The 22482-nt window shown below is 41.7% G+C and overlaps 4 protein-coding genes across 4 annotated transcripts in view; 1 reads left to right on the forward strand and 3 right to left on the reverse strand.

The window, feature by feature from the left end:
* LOC131316779 (putative calcium-transporting ATPase 13, plasma membrane-type) overlaps window positions 1-22482 on the reverse strand; it is a 116960-nt gene that overhangs the window by 10605 nt on the left and 83873 nt on the right. The window lies entirely within an intron of this gene.
* On the forward strand, window positions 6834-8632 carry LOC131316793 (ATP sulfurylase 1, chloroplastic-like). Its single transcript, XM_058346244.1, has 4 exons — window positions 6834-7037; window positions 7184-7444; window positions 7718-7804; window positions 8345-8632. Exons 2-4 carry the CDS (start codon window positions 7244-7246, stop codon window positions 8480-8482), a joined length of 426 nt encoding a protein of 141 aa, XP_058202227.1. The 5' UTR covers window positions 6834-7037; window positions 7184-7243; the 3' UTR covers window positions 8483-8632.
* LOC131316775 (putative calcium-transporting ATPase 13, plasma membrane-type) lies at window positions 9064-13335 on the reverse strand. Its single transcript, XM_058346218.1, has 3 exons — window positions 12729-13335; window positions 11809-12142; window positions 9064-11713 (listed from the first exon to the last, which is right to left on the reverse strand). Exons 1-3 carry the CDS (start codon window positions 13232-13234, stop codon window positions 9257-9259), a joined length of 3297 nt encoding a protein of 1098 aa, XP_058202201.1. The 5' UTR covers window positions 13235-13335; the 3' UTR covers window positions 9064-9256.
* On the reverse strand, window positions 19724-20449 carry LOC131316788 (secreted RxLR effector protein 161-like). Its single transcript, XM_058346240.1, has one exon. It carries the CDS (start codon window positions 20447-20449, stop codon window positions 19724-19726), a length of 726 nt encoding a protein of 241 aa, XP_058202223.1.

Here is a 22482-nt window from a genome sequence, read left to right on the forward strand (position 1 = left end):
TTTTTCCCTTTTGATTTTGCTGTATTATGCATAGATGTGGCAATTTCAATTCACATTTCTTAATCCGTTCAAATTCGACCATTTATAATCCAATTCAATCCGTCCATATTGTATAATGGATTGACATGTGTTGAACCCATATAAACTTATATTTACATGGATTTAGACGAGTTAAAAATGGGTTTAATATAGGTTAGACCCAAATCATACTCCACGTTCTGCAGCAAACGCAATCCCAAACCCGTCCATCTCCCTTCCAACGACTCCCTCGACGTCACCACCTGCATCTCGTCACGTGCCCACCACGGTAACATTGCCTTCGTCGACGCCTCCTCCGGCCGCCACTTCACCTTCTCAGACGTCTGGTCTGCCGTCGACTCTGCCACCTCCTCCCTCTCCGCCATGGGCGTCCGGAAAGGCCACGTCGTCCTCCTCCTCTCTCCAAACTCCATCTTCTTCCCCATTGTATGCCTCTCTGTCATCTCCCTCGGCGCCGTCATAACCACCACTAATCCCCTCAACACCACTCAAGAGATCGCCAAGCAAATCGCTGATTCCAAACCCGTCCTCGCCTTCACCACTCCCCCACTGCTCTCCAAAATCGCTGACTCGAACCTCTCAATCGTACTCATCGGCGAGAAATCTACCGCGAACGGTAAGACTTCCTTTTGCCTGAATTTTTCGTTTCGTTATTTTTTTCGACTCTTCTGGTTTTTTATTTGAATTTACGTTAAGATTTTTGGATCAATCATTTAAATAATGTGTTTTTTTATGCAATAAATTTAGAAAGTACAGAATATGACAAAAAGCAATTTTTGTGTGTTTTGTTTGTTTGTTTTTTTTTTTTGAATTTTTGTTAGATTTGAGCGATATTTTTTGAATTAATCATTCGTCTCGACGAGAGGAGTCTAAAAAATACAAAATTACGATCGAAAAAAAAAAGGTTCACTACTAAAGACGAATTTAAAAAAACATCAAACGTCTGGCTTATTTGAAATTTTTTAATAGCGGTCTATATTTTTATACTTTTTCAATTTGTCTCGTCGAGACAAACGATTAATCCCCAAAATTACGACGAAAAACTAAACAAAAAATTACGAAAAGTTAAAAAAAAAAAAGGAGAAAAAACGGGACGGGGGAGAAGAGAAAAGTATAAAAAATAAAAAATAAAAAAAAGGAAAACAGGGACGGGGAGGGGGGGGGGACCGGTTCGGATCGAGTGGGTTTGGATTTGACTTGACCCATATTCGACCCGACCCGTTTCAAACCTGTTCACTATTTGACCCATATTTGACTCGCGATCCATTTCAATCCGCTCAGACCCACTTATTTCTCTAACAATGCATAGAGGAACCCCAATTTCTTAATTCGCATTAGGCCCCTAAAATGTCAAGGCCGACACTATCGCCCAATTGTTGCACCTGGTCAATTGAACCTATTGGATTTCTCTCATGAATCCACTTGATCATTGTCGTCATTACATTCAATGACTCATCTTTCGCTACTTACCAAGATAAAGCATGCATCCAGTGGCGGACCCAGAAATTTGATATAGTGTGGGCACTAATTTTTTTTGTAACTGTAATATATGAGTTACTATTAAGTACATTCACACCAAAAAAAATTTAGCATTCATGATAAAGAAATAATTTTAAAGTATATATGTATTTTAATAACCAGCTATTTGGGCAAACTTGCGTACCTCGACTATATATATGTGTTAAAACAAAATTATCACATATTTACAAAAGCGAACACTTTACCACTACACCAAGCGTTGCTTACTTGCACATATTTGACATATATAATATACATACAGAATCGAAAAAAAATAAAATTTAAGGGTGTGGGGGCACGTGACCCCACGTGCCCCCAAGATGAGTCCGCCCTTGCATACACCTATGTTCACCGGTCTATTTTCTCCTAGTCCACGCCAGTAAAACTTTAGTCACATTGTTTCTCAAAATGTCTTGTGCTCTCGCTTCCAATCCTCGCTTCGTGGATTTTAGTAAATTGGGAAGTGTTTCAAAAACACATTTACGTTCAATATCGCACTCCAGCTCAAACACTCGCATTCGCACGCGAATAATGTGACAGTCAAAACAAAAGTATCATAGTGACCCACCTTTCCACTCTCATCCTTTTTGTCTATTCAAAATCTCTTTGATCTGCCACGAAGGAAATCTCTTTTATCTGTATGCGTCTCTCTCCTCTCCTCGTTTCCATTCTCATCTTCATCTTGTTCCTCCTTTTTGTGCTTATGTTTAGAGCAAAATTGGTTGAAGCTATAATTTTTTTTTTTTGTTTGAGATCAAATTAGGCAGAGGTAGAGATCGATGATGTCTTCTATGGCACATAAGTTTTGATGAGGAGAGAAAGGATTCGAATCCCATGGTCATGGGTTGAAGTGCTGAACCCAGTGGCAGCTCCAGGAATTTATGATATGATGTTCAGAAATTATCTTAACTCTACTAACTGATTTATTAACCAATAAAATATGTACAATATCTCATATAGTTGTATAAATAGTACGGTCAAAAAATATAACCTTTATTCCGAAAAAATTAATTACGAGGCAAAATGAGAACTTAAAAACTATATAGGAGTACTATTTTTTTTTAACAAAAAAAATTTTTTTTTTTTGAAAGTTAGTTGTATTTTGTAGTAGACAGTGTTTTGAGAATAGGAGTAAAAATTTACAGTTGTCCTAGATGAGTTTTCATATTTTCTTCCATTGTTTAACCAACGTATTAATCTACTAAAACCAATTTGAAAGAAATTGTAGCAAGTACGTTGGGGTTGACCATTTCAAAAATCTGTTGTTCTTTAGGATGACATGATGAGATTTTATATTGTAGTCTTAAATTAGAATGAATATTATTCAAGTTAACGGGATTTGCAATGTAGTTAAACTTTTTTAAAGTTTTGTCCGTAATTTTACAAGCTAACTAGACAAAAAAAGTAGTTATTGTCATGAATGAGAAATTAAGACATTTAGACTATCAAAGCAATAAAGATGGAGAAAACACCAATAGATTATTCTTTTCACTTTCTTTTTACAATTTTTTTTATTATGATTATGAGCTTTATTTATGGTATTCAAATATGAATTACCTAGATTGATGGGTTGTAATTGGGTTGTTATTGAATGTTCAATTGGTTTTGGGTTAGGTGTTCAAGACTTTTAAAATTAGGTGTTCATTGATATTTGCTTTAGGTGTTCAAAGAAAGACTAGCCCATAATTTTTACATCTATTCTAAGCCAAAAAAATTTGTTCGGGTATTCAGTTGGCCATGGAATGACCTACATAGAGCTGCCTTTGGCTGAACCTAATATATGCCAGATGAATCTGGAGTTGCCATTGATACCACACATTCACATATGATTCACTGCAAGGTATATCGGTTCCATCCATTTGGAAAAAGCATATGAATTTCTGGAGTTGCCGTTGATACCACACATTCACATATGATTCACCGCTAGGTATATGGGTTCCATCCGTTTGGAAAAAGCATATGAATTTCGCGTGAATGTGTACTGTTAATTAAAGGACTCTGGAGCACATCACATGGCACTGAGCAATCACTCACTTTGACCACTAATCATTTTATTTAATTTGTAGAATTGCACTCAATGTGTGATACTAATCAAATACAGTAGCGTCATTTGAGCCTTTTAACAGCGTTGTCCGAGACGAAAACCCCATCGATATGTAAGGGTTACTTCGTAAGCACGATGAAGTCATACACCAATTAATGAATTTCTCTAGGCTAGGGTCGTGGTTAATTCCTAAGAGTACTTCCTCTTCTACACAACTGATCCTCATTCATTCTCTCTCTTCCATTCTTGAATCTCATCACACTGAAGGTATTCTCGATTCTCTCCATCTCCCTATACTTTTTTTGTTTTGTTTTGATATTGTGTGAAATTGGTGATGAAATAGGCATGTATGTGTTGGTGTGTATATCTAGTAGTAGGTACTTGTATGATTTTACCATTCCCTATGTATTATTTTGTATGATTATGTTCTGCCTACAAGGTGTTTGTGATAAGGTGCCAATGACATTTTTCTAGTAAGAGGACCACACAATGCTAATGACATTTTTCAATATGACGTTGCTCTATCGCTACCGTGTTTGGTTGATCTCGCCCTAAGTCCCAGTGATGTCGTCTCCTCCAGGTGGCCTTCCAGTAGACATTTGGCCGTGTTTGTTTGGGTGAGTTTGAATATTTAATTGATAAGAGAATGAGAGTAAAGAGCCTGATGCAGTAGATATTTTAAAAGTGGGTAGCTAAAGTAATAAAGTAGTTATTTGAGGTGTAAATTGGTCCAAAATGTAGAGAGTCTGATGCGGATGCTCAAAAACGATGACTTCATACACCAATTGTGATTCGTAACTTTGTATTTTTTCACACTTTTTCCTCAATAACGTACTGCATGGAAAATGAAGGTGGTTGATTGTTTTTTTGAACGTGACTTAACTAGGTAGAAGGATCATGTAAATATCTCCATTCTTGTAAATTTAAAAAAAAAAATCGTTTTATGTATTTTGTTTGTCTTTTATGAATTTTTGTTAGATTCGATTGATATTTTTCGGATTAATCATCTGTCTCAATGAGAGGAGTCTAAAAATTACGAAACAATGACTGAAAATACAAACAAAGTTCAATAGTATCAAATAGCTGTTTTATTGGTCTCAAGTGCCATCTTATTTGAATTTTTTCAACATCTGTCCATATTTTTATACTTTTTCGATGCGAACGTTGAACTCCAAAAATTACGATGAAAAGCTAAACAAAAAGTTATGAAAAATAAAAAATACCGAAATAAGTTTCAGACTTATAAATTTACAAGAACGCAGAAACAATTCGAACATGGGTTTGGTAACATTGGTAGAACATACTGCAATTAAAAATTTAAAGACCTCAGCAACATAAAATGTCTCCTACTTTTTTTTTGGTAAATAAATGTCTCCTACTTTAGTCAATGGTAAAAAGATAACTGGGGTCTTGAGATTTCTTTTCAGTATATTTAGACACTTGTTGAAGAAGAAGAATTTTGCATGGAAAAGAGAAAAACATAAAGTAGGAAATAGGAATGTAGGAAAATAAAACAATGCCACAGTCAACTAGTTACAAGGGTGGGGTGGTGAGTGAGATCTTTGGTTAGATACAATTTTGTGGTTGTGAATATGACCCCAAAGGGGTTGGCTGGTTCTCAAATTCAAAACCTAACATGTGCTATAAATTTTTTTGGTGTTAGTTCATACGGAGCTTTTTATTGGCTTTAATCAATCAGGGCCTCTACTAGTCAACAGTGAGATTTGTCCCCTAAACTAGTCAAGCTACGCATAAGCTGGCTCAGACGCCTAAATTATCGTAAATTGTGGTTTTGATATGCCTTCACATAAATTTCAATGCAAAATTGACTAACTAGACCCCCGTGGTCAAGAGAGTTTAAATATTTTTATTTTTTTTTGCCAATCTGTAGGACAGATCATTACATCACGTACGAAGACAAAGTACAAATCACGGGATATTACATCCATTGTATGAGAGTCCATGAGATAACCAAGTCTAATAACTGAACTAATAGGATAAATAAGCCCATTAAACACTACAAGAAAAAGTATCTATCGGCAACAAAAAACATGCATTTTGTGACGATTTAATTCGTCTCCGAAGACAAAATTTCTTGTAGTGAAAGGGGAATACAATCACTATAAGCCCAGCTCAACTACAAGCCCCATTAAGGGGAGAAATAACCCAAACACCCACAAGCAGTTAGGAAGACTCAAACTTTTGATCTCCTAGTGAGATGCAAGAGTCTTGGCTAACTGAGCTAGCCCCAATTGGTTAAGAGAGTTTTACTTAAATACGCCAGTTTAAATACATTTTGAAGCTCAACAAATTTGTCTGAGTCCACACGCAGGTGTTTTTTTTTTTGCTTTAAACAGTTTTTAACTTTTCGGTTTGTGACTGAAATAAGACAATATGGACTGAATTTTTATTATATCGAATTTTTTGGGGTCCTTTGTAGACATTAGACATTTCATTCATATGTTTTAATTTTTGGATTATTAGAATTAAGATGAATCTGTAAACTACTAACAAATTTCCACCAGAAGTTAAAAGAAAAAGGTTCAGTGAAAGATGGCCTGAAACAAAACCAAAGTCATTTGTATGAAATCATTAGAAGTGGGTTGCTATCAGTTATCTGATAGTTTTGATGCTTCATTTTTAAGATTCAATGATTATGCTGTTGTTCTGATCTACAAATATACAAATTAGATTGGCAAAGTGAAATGTGGAGATTTAGTTATTTCTGAAGATTAAGCATTCTCTAAATTAGATGTTGAGTAAAGGAAGGATAACTGCTTGCCGGCTGGGAGATGTATGAGCCATAAGGCCCGTAATGTCCACGTACGGATCCGTGAGGAGGGCGGCGGACAGAAATCAATGGGGTCTGCTCTTTCATTTTTTGGTAGTAGTAGTTTAAAATGGGATTGTTGAGTGTAGGATTTGGACTTAAAGTTCTATAAAGTTGGAAAGTGCACATGTCCTTACAGTTATCTCAAAAACTTCCCTAGGTTGAGCTGTGGGATAGTTTAACTGTAGAAGCTTGGTAAGTTTTCAGGTTAGGTAGTAGCTTAGACAATGGGCTCTTAGAAGTGAGAAAGTAGAGTGAAAATGTATTGAGAGAGAGTCAGGGTGATGAGATTTGCAGAGATTGGTTATGTTGGTACATGTTTAATATAGTTTGTACTAATAACCACCTATGAATTCAATTATTCGTCGTGCATTTTCAATTTGGGTTATTTTCGTTGGAACTTGAGGTCAGTATTGGCCTGTATTAGTCTTAAAATCTTTACTTGGGCTTATTCTTGTAGTATGTGGTTTTGTTGTGGATATTATACTCAAACCTTTCTTTTTGACATGGAGCCTAAGGCAGAATTAGGTTTTGTCCCCGGAGTTCCATTCAGAGCTGTGTTTGGATCCTGGATTAGTGGAGGGAAAGGAAAAGTAATGGGAAAAGGCATGCAAACATCTTAAAATAATTTTTAGTATTGTGGCTCCTATTTGGGAAACATAGACATCGAGGGACTGTGAAATGAGCTCTGCTTAGCATGGCTATTTGCCTCCTTTGCTCATTTTGTTTGCCAATTTAAACCGGTTTCTCAGGTTCTGGAAGACGGTGTTCTTGATCCAGAGACAACTGTGGTTTCTATATTCCCATCACCAATGCACTATGCGGGTCCAACAGAAGTGCAGTGGCATGCAAAGGCTCGGATCAATGCGGGGGCCAACTTTTATATCGTGGGTCGGGACCCAGCTGGTATGACCCATCCAGTTGAGAAAAGAGATTTATATGATGCTGACCATGGGAAGAAGGTCCTGAGCATGGCTCCTGGACTGGAAAGGCTGAACATCCTGCCTTTCAAGGTGTGCATATCACCTTATACCTATTATTTGAGCCTTATTTAGTTTCAATTTGAAATTACATTTTTAGGAAATTGTACTTCATTAGCCCTTTGGGGATTTAGTCTCACTTTTTGAGTTTTCAACTTAGCTGCCTTTTCAGCATAAAAAACCTCGAAAAGCCAACTTTAAAAGCAGTGGGGTTAGCGCTAAATTACTGGAAACACACAAGGGATTGCACTTGTCCTTCAAATTAGTGAGACCTCGACTATTCATTGATGTTATGTACAACTGCAGGTGGCTGCATATGACAAGACTCGGGGTAAGATGGCATTCTTTGATCCCTCAAGGTCTCAGGACTTTCTGTTCATTTCAGGCACAAAGGTACTTTCTAACTCGTAGTAGCACCAACTTATTTTTTCTATCTGAAAAGTGGCTAAAACACGTCAAAAGACAAAAATTGATTCCATGGAAATGCCTTGGGCTGCCTTTGGATTTACAGGTTTGAAACTAATGGATTTTGATTCACTTATTCACTTTGTATTTGTATCCACTAAATCATTTTTAAGTCTCCATTTCAAAATGGATTGCAGAGATTTAGATTGTCTGATTTGAAATGACTTTGACTAGAGTTAGTTGAATCTCTCTACCTTAGTAATCTACCTTTATTTTGCATGAATTTCAGCAAAATGCATCTTTTCTATCTGTGTGCAATCATCTACTTAATAATTATCAGTCTACATCCAGTAGGTAATCTTCCTCCATTTTGATTAAGGTAACCCTTCACTTCAAATCTGACTCATGCAAACATAGCTTTCATTTTGATGAATCAACCTAACTGAAAAAGAAAAGAAGTGCACTACATTGGTGGTGTTACATGTAGACACTATTACTCAGCTGATTGGTTGCTTGAATACCCCACAGATTCGAGCGCTAGCGAAGAGCGGAGAGAACCCTCCGGATGGGTTTAAGTGTCCCGGTGCTTGGAAGGTGTTGGTAGAATACTACGACAGTTTGGCTCCCACCGGCAATAGCAAAGTCGCTAAACCTGTGCCTGCATAGAAGGATTTGCTGTATGATTATGTCATAGTTTGGGAGAAACTAAAGACTATATTCACTCTCCATTGGGTTATTTGTTCAAAGGTATGTAAAGATTCAGTGTCCAGCTCTTGAATAAATCATGAGGCAGATTTGTCCTCGTAGCTGTCATTAGGGCTCCAAAGATGGCAGCTTGAAATTGTGCACTGTATCATATTGTGAGTGCTTTTACAGGGATATGCTGGGAGTGATATATATCTTGTTCTCCTGTTCTTCGGCCATTTTTCCTTTTGTTGTTTGGGTAGATGTAATTCATAGTGGAACACTAGATCTGGCGATCACTCGAGAGGACTGCCTCATCGACCAGGTTAATCCAGATCTTTTCTGAACGTACTCTGCTTACAAGAAAACTGCCAACATGCGTGAGATATATACCAGATACCCAAGAAGTTTTTGATCAAATAATACCAAAGACCTAACTGATCTTGTAGACAGATTTAGGGTTAACATAGGAAATTTCATTCCCAAATCCCAATGCTAAACAGCAACCACTTAAGCTAAAAAGCCGAGACACAAATAACATAGGGCAAGCAGAACCCGAAATAAAATTCTGAAATAGTACTCCCAGTTAAGTAAGAGAAGCCAGAGATCCCAACAAATGAAAACCAACACAAATGAAATTCGTAAAGACACAAACAAAAAATCACTATCCGAGAAAGATGCAAAAAACTACGTAAAAGGAGAAAACTATCCACAAAGAGAGAGAACAAAACCCTAAAACAGAAAGAAAAGAACCTCCTAATCGGTTTTCTCTGTCGAGTGCCGGTCCCGATTGCTCTGTTGCTTTGTCGTCTCTGTTGCTTTGTCGTCTGAATAGACTCCAAAGTTGCGGGACACACTTCGTCGTTCCGAACATATCTCCAATGGCATCAAAGGGAAAGTTGTATGAGGGAGGAGTAGAACCTCCTCACCGGAGTTGGTGGGGGATGCCGGATCTAACTCCGACGGCGTCGAAGAGAAAGATGTTTGAGGGAGGGGTGGACCCTCGTCGTCGGAGTTGGTGGCGGATGCCAGATCTAACTCCGGAGGCACAACCCCCTCTCCCAAAAGAAACGGTTTCTCTGGAGCAGGAATCCACTTGACAACCCACCCAAGTGGCCAAGAAACTGAAGCAAACCCAACACAAACTCCCCACTGCCACCAATTCAACCTTTCCGTATCTGCAAAATTCTTCAAGAACTCCACCATCACCACCTGAAGCACAATCGTCACCCCAACAATCACCAAAAACAACTTACTCTTATGAATTCCTTCAAACGCATTCTTCTTCTCGAGTTTCCTCGCGTTGAATTCGTTGAACACTTGACACAGTACGAAAACATTGAAGATCATAGTGTCATTGACTTCCGAACTCACATTAAAAATCGCTTCGCCTTTGAATTGTATGGTAAGCATCACGGCAGTTTGATAAAATGCCTGGCAGAGTACGTTCCTCCACATAATGTTGGTCATAAGTGGCTTTGTTCGACCCACTGGCGGTTTCTCCATTAGCTCCTTTGTGGGTTTTCCAGTGGCTAAAGCTAAAGCACCCAAAGTGTCCATAATCAAGTTGAGCCAGAACAATTGGAGGGCGGAAAGCGGGACCTCACCAGCTGAAATCGCCGCCACAAAGTTGATGACAAGGGCAGCAACATTCACAGTGAGCTGAAACTGAATGAATTTCTGAATGTTGGTATGAACACATCTCCCCAACCTTAAAACTGTGGCCACAGACCCAAAATTGTCATCTAAGATGACAATGTCGGAGCTCTCTTTTGCCACTTCGGTCCCCTCTATCCCCATTGAAAGGCCTATGTCGGCTTTTTTTAGTGCTGCTGCGTCGTCGTTTCCATCCCCAGTTACCGCTACCACGTGCCCTTTTTGTCTCAAGCACTGTACCATTAGGAGTTTGTCGACTGGAGAAGATCTCGCCATCACGCAGATTTTGTCGACCTTCTCCATCCGTTCCTCCAGCGTGTAATTCCTGAATTCCACCCCTTCTACCACTGCTCCACTTTTCATGTCCTGGTTAGGCTTGAGTATCCCACATTCGGTTGCTATCGCTCTAGCCGTGAAAATATTGTCGCCCGTGATCATTTTCACGTTCACTCCCGCATATTGACACTCTTCCACGGCTTTTTTCACACCCGGGCGACACGGATCCTTCATACCAACTAGCCCCAAAAGGGTTAAACAGTTTTCCTCTATATGGATTTTTCCCTCTTCATTCTCTTGTTCTGGAACTTGCTTGTGTGCGAAAGCAATGCACCGTAGGCTGTTAGCAGCCATACCTTGGATTATTTGATCAAACTTCTTCCTTTCAAAATCATCCAAAACCTTGATGTTTCCAGAGACATCGCAGTAATTCGAGCACATTGCCAGTACCATCTCTGCTGCCCCTTTCCAGTGCACATTCGTCGTGTTTTCACCCTTCTTCCTTATCCAAACGCCACTTCTTTTCTTTGTCGAGTTGAATGCTTCAACATGTACAATCTCAGAACTCTGCTTAAGTCCGTCCATATCCAAGTTCAGTTTTGAAACAGCCCAAGAAAGAATAGCCTTTTCTGTTGGGCTACCAGAGAACTCATACCCTGAAACGGTCTTAAAAACCAAACCAGTTGTGTTCAAACCGACACCTTGGTGGAGTAATTCAACTACACTGCTTGCAATAGAAGAGGAACCGTTTTCGTTTACAGAATCCTGGCCAAGCCGGAACTGTGTCACCTCCATCTGGTTAAGAGTAAGCATTCCGGTTTTTTCGGTACAAATAGTGGTAGCCGAACCAATTGTTTCACAAGCGGAGAGCTTACGAATCATGGCGTGATCACTCATTATCTGCCTCCTCGAATAAGCTAAAGTTACAGTCACAGCCAAGGGCAACCTTTCTGGGATTGCGACGTCCACTACAGTTACAGCAGCAGCTATGATTGCGACAACAGAGTTTATAATGTTGCTGGCTTTGGTTTTGCTGCCGTTGTACTCTGTGTTCCCGTTCTCGTCCTTTGTGTTTCCGGTGAAGTACTCGATTATTAAGATGACAAAGACTAAGAACGCGACGGATAAACCGACTTTTTTGAGTAATGATGTGAGTTTCTTGAGTCGAGATTTTAGAGGGGTTTGTTCATTGGAGTCCATGCTGATTGTGCTCATGCTTTCTCCCCAGGTTGTGTTCATTCCGACTGATGTGACTAGCATTCGACCACACCCATCAGCTACCTGTTGGAAATTCAGACACCAAGCTATTTAATTTTACAGAAAGGATTTTCGGCTATGTGTCATGGAAGGCTTCGATCTTACAAAATTTGGAATACCTTGGTGCCAGATAACAAGAATGGATTCTGCGTAAGATCAACTTCTACGTGGTCGCTTTCTCCAGTTATGCTAAATTCTTCTACTAGCAACGAGTGCCCATCGATGAACAATCCGTCTGCTGGAACTTGTTCTCCGATCTTCAAGTAAACAACATCTCCTACAACAATATCGAAAATGGAAACTTTCTGCCGCCTTCCGCTTCTCACAACGTCGACTTGGATATTGCTTATTGCTCTGGATAACTTGACTAACTGTCTGTTTTTCCTGAAGTTGCATATTGCGGAGAGTGCTATGCCTATAAGGACTGCAACAAATATGCTTCCTCCATCGTACCTATTAGGATTTGGATAGATTTTTAAACTGAATTGCAGAAGATCATCATACCAGTAAATTAGCAAACAAACTATTTATCATTGATTAGGTCGATGACATAAATGACGATTCTTAGAACAAAATAAGAGAGAGGGTGTGGGGAACCGATGAGAGAGAGAGAGAGACACTGGTAAGTTAAGATTCTAAAGAGACGGATACAGCTATATATAGAATTTCTAAAGATGTATCCGTCTCTTTTTTGTTCAAGTTATGGTTGTTGAGTAAAACTCTTAGGTGGCATAGTGGTCAAGGCCTAGATTTGGAGATTTGCTCCTTCCTAAGGTTTTAGTTTTAGGTTTGAAACCTGTGTTATCTACTCTTTTCGGGCCAATCCGTACAGAGGTAGCTTTAATTGGGATCCCGCAAGTGGGTGATAGAATTGATTCCCTAGAACTAGTCGAGATGGGCGAAAGCTGGCCGGACACCTGAGCTATAAAAAATCTTAGACCAAAAAATACTTAAAATAGTAGCACAAGTAATTATCTATTCAAATGCATGAGCAAATAGGCCAGAAAACTAAGAATCTAAAACCCTCAACAATACGTACCATCCTTCTCCCAAGCCATTTTCCTTGATGCCAAATCCAAGTGAAAGTGCTGAAAATACTAAAAGTATCAAAGCAGTGGGATCTCTCAAAGCCTCCAACACGAAGTAGAAGAGATTTTTCGCAGGCGGGCTTGGGTAAGTGTTGGATCCAAACGCATCGTTCCGTCGCGAGACATCCTCAGCGTCTCCATCAATCCCACCATCCAAGTTTGTCTTCAGATGAGAAGCAAGTCCCTCGACTCCATTATATTCCCCAAGCTGGCCCAGATCTTTCTTCTTCACGACATGGGTGAGTACCGGTCGGTCAACTGTGGGAAAATGGGGGTGCGGATCGATATCGATAACAACTCTGTCTGATTGAACAATGGAGGAGAAGACCCTTGAGCATTTGATTTTAAAGAATGCCTTGTACCATCTCTTTAGGCTGGGTTTAGGACTTAGCGCGGTGGGAATATCAAGTAGGGATGACTTCTGGTCCAGGTCATGGAAGCTTGCTTGGAATAACATGTCTTGATCAAAAACACACAACAAGATTTGGATTAGCTAGAGATATGGTGATGATGAGGAAAATGATTTACCAGAGAAAAGTAATGTAGCGTGCAATGTGAAGTAGGGGTGGGTTTAAATCTCTCTCTCTCTCTCTCTCTCTCTCTCTCTACATTGAAGTAGGGGTGGGTTAAATATCTCTCTCTCTCTCTCCGTGCAAAGGTGATGAGTCGGTGATTGCCTTTGGGTTGAAAGTCCCGAGTGTAAATTGCTTAGCAATTATTCTACCTCCATACCCATTTACACACATAATTACACACACATTCGTAATAGGGGTAGAGTCCGCACATACTACACACCCAATATGCGTGGAACCCATCCCTATTGTGAGTATGAATGTATAAATGGATGTGTAGATGGGTGTGGAGTTAGAATTTTCCATTGCCTAGATGGTCACAACTGTTGCGGAAACTAAGGATCAAACCAGAACACAAACACACACACAAACACAGAGACAAAGATTTACGTGGTTCCCCAAAATCGGGTACATCCACGGGGGGCAGCCAGATTATATTTAGGAGGAGGAGGATTACAAATCACTCAAACTCACACTCTCTCAAACTGATACAAAATCAGATACGTTTCTGATTTCCCACTCTCTGGTCTCTCACTCAAGAGAGATACAAAAACATGGAGCAAAGCTCGAATTTTATAGGCTGTGCAAACTTCACTGTTCATGGCCATGCGAGGATCAATGCAAATCCACGCCTGAGATTTTTCCTGATTTGAGCGTGGCTTGAGAAATCTTCATAGGCTGCCAATCTTTGACTTCAATCACCCACATGGGAGAATGAATTGCATTCAATGCAACCCACGCCAAATCTTCTGAGTAAATGCAAATCTGCATTTGTATAGGATGGAGCCAAAACATGGCCTCAAAAGTCAACAATCTCCACCTTGGCGACAATTCTCCAAGATCCGATGCTGCCCCCAATGCGCCCTTAGGCGCTCTGAACCGGAGAGATGTTGATCAAGTCCAAACAATGATTGAACTTGATCCCAGTAACAACCTTTGTCAACATATCAGCTGGGTTGTCTGCAGTGGCAATCTTTTCAAGCAATATGTCCCCTTCTTCTAGAATTTCCCGAACAAAGTGAAAACGGACATCTATATGCTTTGTCCTGGTATGGTGCACCTGATTCTTTGCCAAATGAATGGCACTCTGACTATCGCAATAGACATTGATGTGCTCCTGTTTGGCACCCAAATCACCAATCAAACCCTGCAACCAGATGGCTTCTTTTATGGCCTCAGTCACCGCCATATATTCAGCCTCCGTAGTAGATAGTGCAACCGTGGACTGTAAAGTCGAACGCCAACTAACTGGTCCTCCTGCCATAGTGAAAACATAACCAGTAGTTGACCGCCTCTTATCCAGATCACCAGCGTAATCTGAATCTACATAACCAACTGCAAGCTGATCACCAAATTTCTGATCTCTCCCAAATTTTAGGCCAACATTAACTGTTCCCTGAATGTATCTGAGAATCCATTTCACGGCCTGCCAATGACCCTTTCCTGGATCATGCATATATCTGCTAACCATACTGACAGCGTGTGAAATATCGGGTCTGGTACATACCATTGCATACATCAAGGATCCCACAGCGTTGGCATACGGAACTTGGGCCATCTGTTTTCGTTCCGCATCAGTACGAGGTGACATCGAAGCGCTGAGCTTAAAGTGCGGGGCTAACGGTGTACTAACGGGTTTAGCTTTGCCATCTATGCCAAACCGTTGGAGTACAGTCTTCAGATACTGAGTCTGCGATAAGCAAACTGTGCCCTGCTTCCTGTTGCGCTGAATCTCCATCCCAATGACCTTCTTTGCTTCTCCAAGGTCTTTCATTTCGAATTCTGAACTCAGTTGTGCCTTCAACCGAGAAATCTCCACCTTGCTCTTAGATGCAATTAGCATATCATCAACATATAAGAGCAAATAGATAAAGGAACCATCCCGAAGTTTACGAAAGTAAACACAATGGTCAAAACTGCTGCGAGTATACCTCTGCGTAGCCATAAACTGATCAAATCTCTTGTACCATTGTCGTGGCGACTGCTTTAGGCCATATAGTGACTTGCGAAGACGGCAAGCCCAATTTTCCTTTCCAGAGACCTTGAAACCATCTGGTTGTGACATATAGATCTCTTCGTCCAAGTCGCCATGCAAAAATGCAGTCTTAACATCGAGTTGCTGTAACTCGAGGTCGTACTGCGCAACCAAAGATAATAGAATGCGAATCGATGCATGCTTCACCACTGGAGAGAAGACCTCATTGTAGTCAATCCCTTCGCGCTGAGCATAACCCTTTGCCACCAATCTGGCCTTATGTCTAACACCACCCTTGACCGAACTGTCCTCTTTGTTGGCGTAGACCCATTTGCATCCTATTGCTTTATTCCCTTTGGGAAGTGGTACCAGCTCCCAAGTCTTATTCTTGTGAAGAGAACTCATCTCCTCATTCATAGCCTGCTTCCATTGAGAACTGTCAGAACCTGAAACGGCCTCCCTATACGTATTCGGAACACCTGTGATAACCGGAAGGGCGTATGCAACCATACCATCATATCGGGCAGGTTTTCGAATCTCCCTCCTCGGACGGCTAGTAGCAATAGACTGTGTTGGCGCTATAGCCTCGGGAACTGAAACATCATCAGACTCAGAACTCGAATCTGAAACATCACTGTGGTGCTCCTGTGGTGGCGAAATGGTAGGAACTTGAACTACAGGAACCTCTAGCTCCACCTGCTCTGACTGCTCCACCTGATCTGAACACCTTGGAATGGTGTTAACCTTTCGAGAGTTGGTTTGAAGCATGGCCGACTCATCGAAAGTAACATCTCGGCTGGTAATAATCTTCTTAGACTCCGGGCACCAGAGTCTATAGGCCTTTACACCTGGAGTAAAGCCAACAAATATAGCCTTCCTAGCTCGAGGATCCAGCTTAGATTCTGTGACATGAAAATAAGCAGGACAACCAAATACATGCAGCCGATCGTAATCAATCGAAGATTGACCAAAGTATACCTCCATGGGAGTCCGTCCGCCAAGTGCCTCTGATGGTAGCCTGTTGATCAACTGACAGGCATAGGCGACTGCCTCTCCCCAAAATACTTTGCTCAAACCGGCGTTGGACAACATACACCGCACCTTAGTCACCAAAGTGCGGTTCATCCTCTCTGCAACTCCATTTTGCTGTGGAGTCTTCGCGGCGGTGAAATGTCGGACTATCCCCTCCTCCTGACAGATTTTGAGAAAGGGATCTGAAGTATACTCACCACCGTTGTCTGACCGAAGTACCTTGATTTTTCTGCCAGTCTGAGTCTCCACCCTCTGCTTCCAACGAAGGAAGGTGTCAAGGACCTCGTCCTTGCGTTTCATGGGATAAACCCATACTCTCCGTGAAAAATCATCAATAAACGTGACAAACCACCGTTTGCCACCAAAAGTTGCTGTCGTTGTGGGCCCCCAAACATCTGAATGAACATAATCCAGAATACCCTTCGTACGATGAACTGCGGTGCCAAATTTGACCCTGGTCTGTTTGCCCAGAACACAGTGCTCACAGAATCCAAACTTCCCTGTCTTGGCCCCCTTTAGGAGACCTTTCTTCACCAATCCTTGTAAAGCTTTCTCTCCGGCATGACCTAGGCGCATGTGCCAGAGTCGGGAAATGTTATCTGTAGCATCATCTGAGTTGCTGTTGGAGATGGCTACTCCTCCTGTAACTGTGCGCCCGTCGAGGAAGTATAAATTTCCCCTCCGAGTGCCTTTCAGGACCACTAATGCACCATGGGTTACTTTCAGGGCTCCACCTTCTAAAGTAATCTTGTAACCTTTTGCATCCAAGGTTCCAAGAGAAATCAAATTTTTCTTCAAATCCGGGACATACCGGACATCTGTCAAAAGCTTGGTTGTACCGTTGCGCAACTTGAGTCGGATTGTACCTATCCCCTGAGTTTTGCAGGCATTGTCGTTGCCCATCAAAACTACGCCACCGTCAATCTCCTGAAAGTTTGAGAACCAGTCCCGATGGGGACACATATGGTAGGTACATCCCGAGTCCAGAATCCATTCATCTGAATTCGTGTCTGATGAAACAATCAAGGCTGACGCCAAGTCGTCAACCTCTCCTCTTGCAACATTCGCTCGTTGTTGTTGTTGTTCCTTGATTTTGGGGCAATCCTTCTTCCAGTGCCCCGTTTCATGACAGTAAGCACACTCATCCTTTGCAATCTGCTTCCTGTCACCGGATTTCTGATTCCTTTCAGCTGATTTGCCTTTTGACCTGGACCTGGACTGTCTCCTCCCGGACTGTCTATTCCTCGATTCAGTCCTTCCCCTTACTGATAGTGCTGATGAAGAGGGATCTCGATGAACTTGTTGATCCTTCTTCCGTACCTCGTTGTTAATCAAAGTAGAGCAAACGTCATTAAAACGAATTTCATCTTTTCCATACAGTAAGGTAGTAACCAAGTGGTCATATGTATCAGGCAAAGAATTTATCAACAAAAGTGCCTTATCCTCATCGTCAATTTTAACATCAAGGTTTTGCAAATCGGCCAAAATTTTATTGAAACTATTTAGATGTTCGTTCATTGACGCACCTTGTTGATACTGAAAACGATACAGTCTCTTCTTCAGGTAGAGTCTGTTCTCTATGCTCTTCGTCATGTACTTGCTCTCTAATTTCTGCCACAACTCCTTGGCTGAATTGTCCCTCATGACGGAATACTTGATGTCTTTGGACAAACAAAGACGGATCGTGCCACAAGCTTGCCGATTAAGCTTGTCCCAATCGGAGGTGGACATATCCTCAGGACGATCCTCCAAAGTGAATTCCAAATCTTGTTGATTTAGAATATCCAAAACTTCGCATTGCCACATGCCGAAGTTAATTGTGCCATCGAACTTATCCACTTCGAATTTGGCATTCGAAACCGAGCTCCTCCTCATGTAGGAACTGACCGAGGGCTCGTCTGAAGTCTTCTTATCTGATGATTTGTCCATAGGTGTTGAAGAAACAACACTAGGGCTCTCCTCGTCAATGCTGGACATCCAACGAAGTCAAAAACGAGAGTTTTACCGCTGAAAATACTCCCAACAGATTTTTTCGGAACGGAAACTCGAAAAACGGGGCACGGGGTTGGATCTGGAACGTCGAGATAGTCAAAATCGACTACTCACGGGCGCAAAACGGAGTTCGGACGCCTCCGAAATCACAGAAAAAAAATCTGGCAGTTTGACCATTGACCAGCCACTGTACCGCTGACTGGACTGCCACGTCAGCGTTGACCGGCTGGCGTGGACAGTTGACCGCTGACGTGTCACCAAAATGGGACCCTTCTTGCTGACGTGGCACCGCCACGTGTTCGATGACGTGGCTGCTGACTGGGCCGCTGACTCATCGCCTAGTCAGCGTTGACTGCCCATGTGGCGTTGACCGGCACACGCTCTCCACACGCCAGCGTGTGCTCTCCGCGTGCCAGCGTGCGCTATCCACGCGCGCGCGCAGATCTGACGCGCTCCGCACGCCCCACCTTTGACCGGCGCGTGCTCGCTCCTCCGGCCACCTCCGGCGACGTTCCGACCACCGTTGTGATCGTCTCAACAATCCGAATTTGGGTCTTTGATCAAAAAAAATTTCCGATCACTTTTCGGAACTGGGTTCTATCTGGACAAAACTCGCGGTGAACACGCCGCCGTCGAACGGAGCGTTCTGCTTCTGTGGTGCTCGGTTCGCGACGGGCCTTGGTGCGTTGGAATCGTCTCGGAGAGACGCACGAGACTCAGTGATCAAACTGAGTTTTTGATCAGAATTCCGTGACTGTAATTTTCTGGACAGAAACGGAAAACAGAGCCGAAACAGAGTTTGTGTTCTTGGTAACCAAATGCTCTGATACCAATTGTTGCGGAAACTAAGGATCAAACCAGAACACAAACACACACACAAACACAGAGACAAAGATTTACGTGGTTCCCCAAAATCGGGTACATCCACGGGGGGCAGCCAGATTATATTTAGGAGGAGGAGGATTACAAATCACTCAAACTCACACTCTCTCAAACTGATACAAAATCAGATACGTTTCTGATTTCCCACTCTCTGGTCTCTCACTCAAGAGAGATACAAAAACATGGAGCAAAGCTCGAATTTTATAGGCTGTGCAAACTTCACTGTTCATGGCCATGCGAGGATCAATGCAAATCCACGCCTGAGATTTTTCCTGATTTGAGCGTGGCTTGAGAAATCTTCATAGGCTGCCAATCTTTGACTTCAATCACCCACATGGGAGAATGAATTGCATTCAATGCAACCCACGCCAAATCTTCTGAGTAAATGCAAATCTGCATTTGTATAGGATGGAGCCAAAACATGGCCTCAAAAGTCAACAATCTCCACCTTGGCGACAATTCTCCAAGATCCGATGCTGCCCCCAATGCGCCCTTAGGCGCTCTGAACCGGAGAGATGTTGATCAAGTCCAAACAATGATTGAACTTGATCCCAGTAACAACCTTTGTCAACATATCAGCTGGGTTGTCTGCAGTGGCAATCTTTTCAAGCAATATGTCCCCTTCTTCTAGAATTTCCCGAACAAAGTGAAAACGGACATCTATATGCTTTGTCCTGGTATGGTGCACCTGATTCTTTGCCAAATGAATGGCACTCTGACTATCGCAATAGACATTGATGTGCTCCTGTTTGGCACCCAAATCACCAATCAAACCCTGCAACCAGATGGCTTCTTTTATGGCCTCAGTCACCGCCATATATTCAGCCTCCGTAGTAGATAGTGCAACCGTGGACTGTAAAGTCGAACGCCAACTAACTGGTCCTCCTGCCATAGTGAAAACATAACCAGTAGTTGACCGCCTCTTATCCAGATCACCAGCGTAATCTGAATCTACATAACCAACTGCAAGCTGATCACCAAATTTCTGATCTCTCCCAAATTTTAGGCCAACATTAACTGTTCCCTGAATGTATCTGAGAATCCATTTCACGGCCTGCCAATGACCCTTTCCTGGATCATGCATATATCTGCTAACCATACTGACAGCGTGTGAAATATCGGGTCTGGTACATACCATTGCATACATCAAGGATCCCACAGCGTTGGCATACGGAACTTGGGCCATCTGTTTTCGTTCCGCATCAGTACGAGGTGACATCGAAGCGCTGAGCTTAAAGTGCGGGGCTAACGGTGTACTAACGGGTTTAGCTTTGCCATCTATGCCAAACCGTTGGAGTACAGTCTTCAGATACTGAGTCTGCGATAAGCAAACTGTGCCCTGCTTCCTGTTGCGCTGAATCTCCATCCCAATCCGAATTTGGGTCTTTGATCAAAAAAAATTTCCGATCACTTTTCGGAACTGGGTTCTATCTGGACAAAACTCGCGGTGAACACGCCGCCGTCGAACGGAGCGTTCTGCTTCTGTGGTGCTCGGTTCGCGACGGGCCTTGGTGCGTTGGAATCGTCTCGGAGAGACGCACGAGACTCAGTGATCAAACTGAGTTTTTGATCAGAATTCCGTGACTGTAATTTTCTGGACAGAAACGGAAAACAGAGCCGAAACAGAGTTTGTGTTCTTGGTAACCAAATGCTCTGATACCAATTGTTGCGGAAACTAAGGATCAAACCAGAACACAAACACACACACAAACACAGAGACAAAGATTTACGTGGTTCCCCAAAATCGGGTACATCCACGGGGGGCAGCCAGATTATATTTAGGAGGAGGAGGATTACAAATCACTCAAACTCACACTCTCTCAAACTGATACAAAATCAGATACGTTTCTGATTTCCCACTCTCTGGTCTCTCACTCAAGAGAGATACAAAAACATGGAGCAAAGCTCGAATTTTATAGGCTGTGCAAACTTCACTGTTCATGGCCATGCGAGGATCAATGCAAATCCACGCCTGAGATTTTTCCTGATTTGAGCGTGGCTTGAGAAATCTTCATAGGCTGCCAATCTTTGACTTCAATCACCCACATGGGAGAATGAATTGCATTCAATGCAACCCACGCCAAATCTTCTGAGTAAATGCAAATCTGCATTTGTATAGGATGGAGCCAAAACATGGCCTCAAAAGTCAACAACAACTTGTTAGAAACGGTTGGGTACGGAATACGCGTAGACGACATCCTATCCAGAAGCAAAACGGCAGTGGTTGTTGGCACGCGTTTAAAGTACTTTATAGCCACCTCATCTTATCCGACTGCAAAATCGGCTGGCCCGGTTCTCTTGAACTTAACTTTGAATTTGAGAATTTTATTTTTATTTGAATTTTTTTTTGCATTTATTAGTTTTGGATCAAATTTTTGTGGGTTATTGATTCGTCTCAACAAGATGAATCGAAGTTTTTTTTTTCACTTTTACCCAAGTATTTTGAGAAATAACTATTTTTTAGCCAAAAAAATGACATTTTGGCTCTAAAAAGTAGTTATTTCTCAAAATACTTGTGTAAAAGTAAAAAAAAAAAAATTTTTTTCGATTCCTCTCGTCGAGAGAATCAATAACCCACAAAAGTGTGGCGCAAAACTATCAAATGCGAAAAAAAATTCAAATAAGGGCAAAACTCTCAAATTTAAGTTTAGTTCTAGAGAACGGGACTTTGATACTACAGCCTCTTGTTCGATAAGCACAGTTGAACCCTAGAGCCGTGAACCACATTCACATAGGAGTTGGCCACAGGATGTGGCAGGCTGGGGTGGATGCCACTATCCACGTCCCCGATTCACCCACCCCAACCCCGTCCCGATCTTCATTGGGAATTTTTTTTAACTTCCAGCCATCTCCACCCCAAACGCTGAACGGTCCCCCTGCGGAGAATCGGAGATCCAAACCTTTGAATAAATTAAAATAGCTCCCCATTTACTATGAAAAATGAAACGTAACCATTATCAGTTAACGTTACTTCATCGGTAGACTTAAAGCCTACAAATGACAAAAGCTGCAAAACAGACTTGAAATTACATAATGTACTAAAAGCCTATGTAATACTTCCTCCGTCCCAATATCTTTTAATATGGATCTCAAAAGATATAAAATATGAATCTTGTTTGATAATTTTTGATTAGTTTTATTATACAAAGTTTTCAAACTCATAAAAAGACATTATAGATTGAAAGATATACGTGATGACAAATGACACGAGTTTCAAAAATTATCATCCTTTTGGGACGGAGGGAGTATATA

The sequence above is a fragment of the Rhododendron vialii genome, chromosome 2a (genome assembly GCF_030253575.1).
Source record: "Rhododendron vialii isolate Sample 1 chromosome 2a, ASM3025357v1".
Taxonomy (NCBI): domain Eukaryota; kingdom Viridiplantae; phylum Streptophyta; class Magnoliopsida; order Ericales; family Ericaceae; genus Rhododendron; species Rhododendron vialii.

Excerpts from the sequence above, each read along its gene's own strand:
- LOC131316793 (XM_058346244.1), top strand. The coding sequence starts at position 7,244 with ATGCACTATGCGGGTCCAACAGAAGTGCAGTGGCATGCAAAGGCTCGG. Across the intron at positions 7,445-7,717 it reads TGAACATCCTGCCTTTCAAG|GTGGCTGCATATGACAAGAC; the intron begins GTGTGCATATCA and ends GTACAACTGCAG. Across the intron at positions 7,805-8,344 it reads TGTTCATTTCAGGCACAAAG|ATTCGAGCGCTAGCGAAGAG; the intron begins GTACTTTCTAAC and ends AATACCCCACAG.
- LOC131316775 (XM_058346218.1), bottom strand. The coding sequence starts at position 13,234 with ATGTTATTCCAAGCAAGCTTCCATGACCTGGACCAGAAGTCATCCCTA. Across the intron at positions 12,143-12,728 it reads AATGGCTTGGGAGAAGGATG|GTACGATGGAGGAAGCATAT; the intron begins GTACGTATTGTT and ends AAATCCTAATAG. Across the intron at positions 11,714-11,808 it reads TCTTGTTATCTGGCACCAAG|GTAGCTGATGGGTGTGGTCG; the intron begins GTATTCCAAATT and ends AATTTCCAACAG.
- LOC131316788 (XM_058346240.1), bottom strand. The coding sequence starts at position 20,449 with ATGTCACCTCGTACTGATGCGGAACGAAAACAGATGGCCCAAGTTCCG.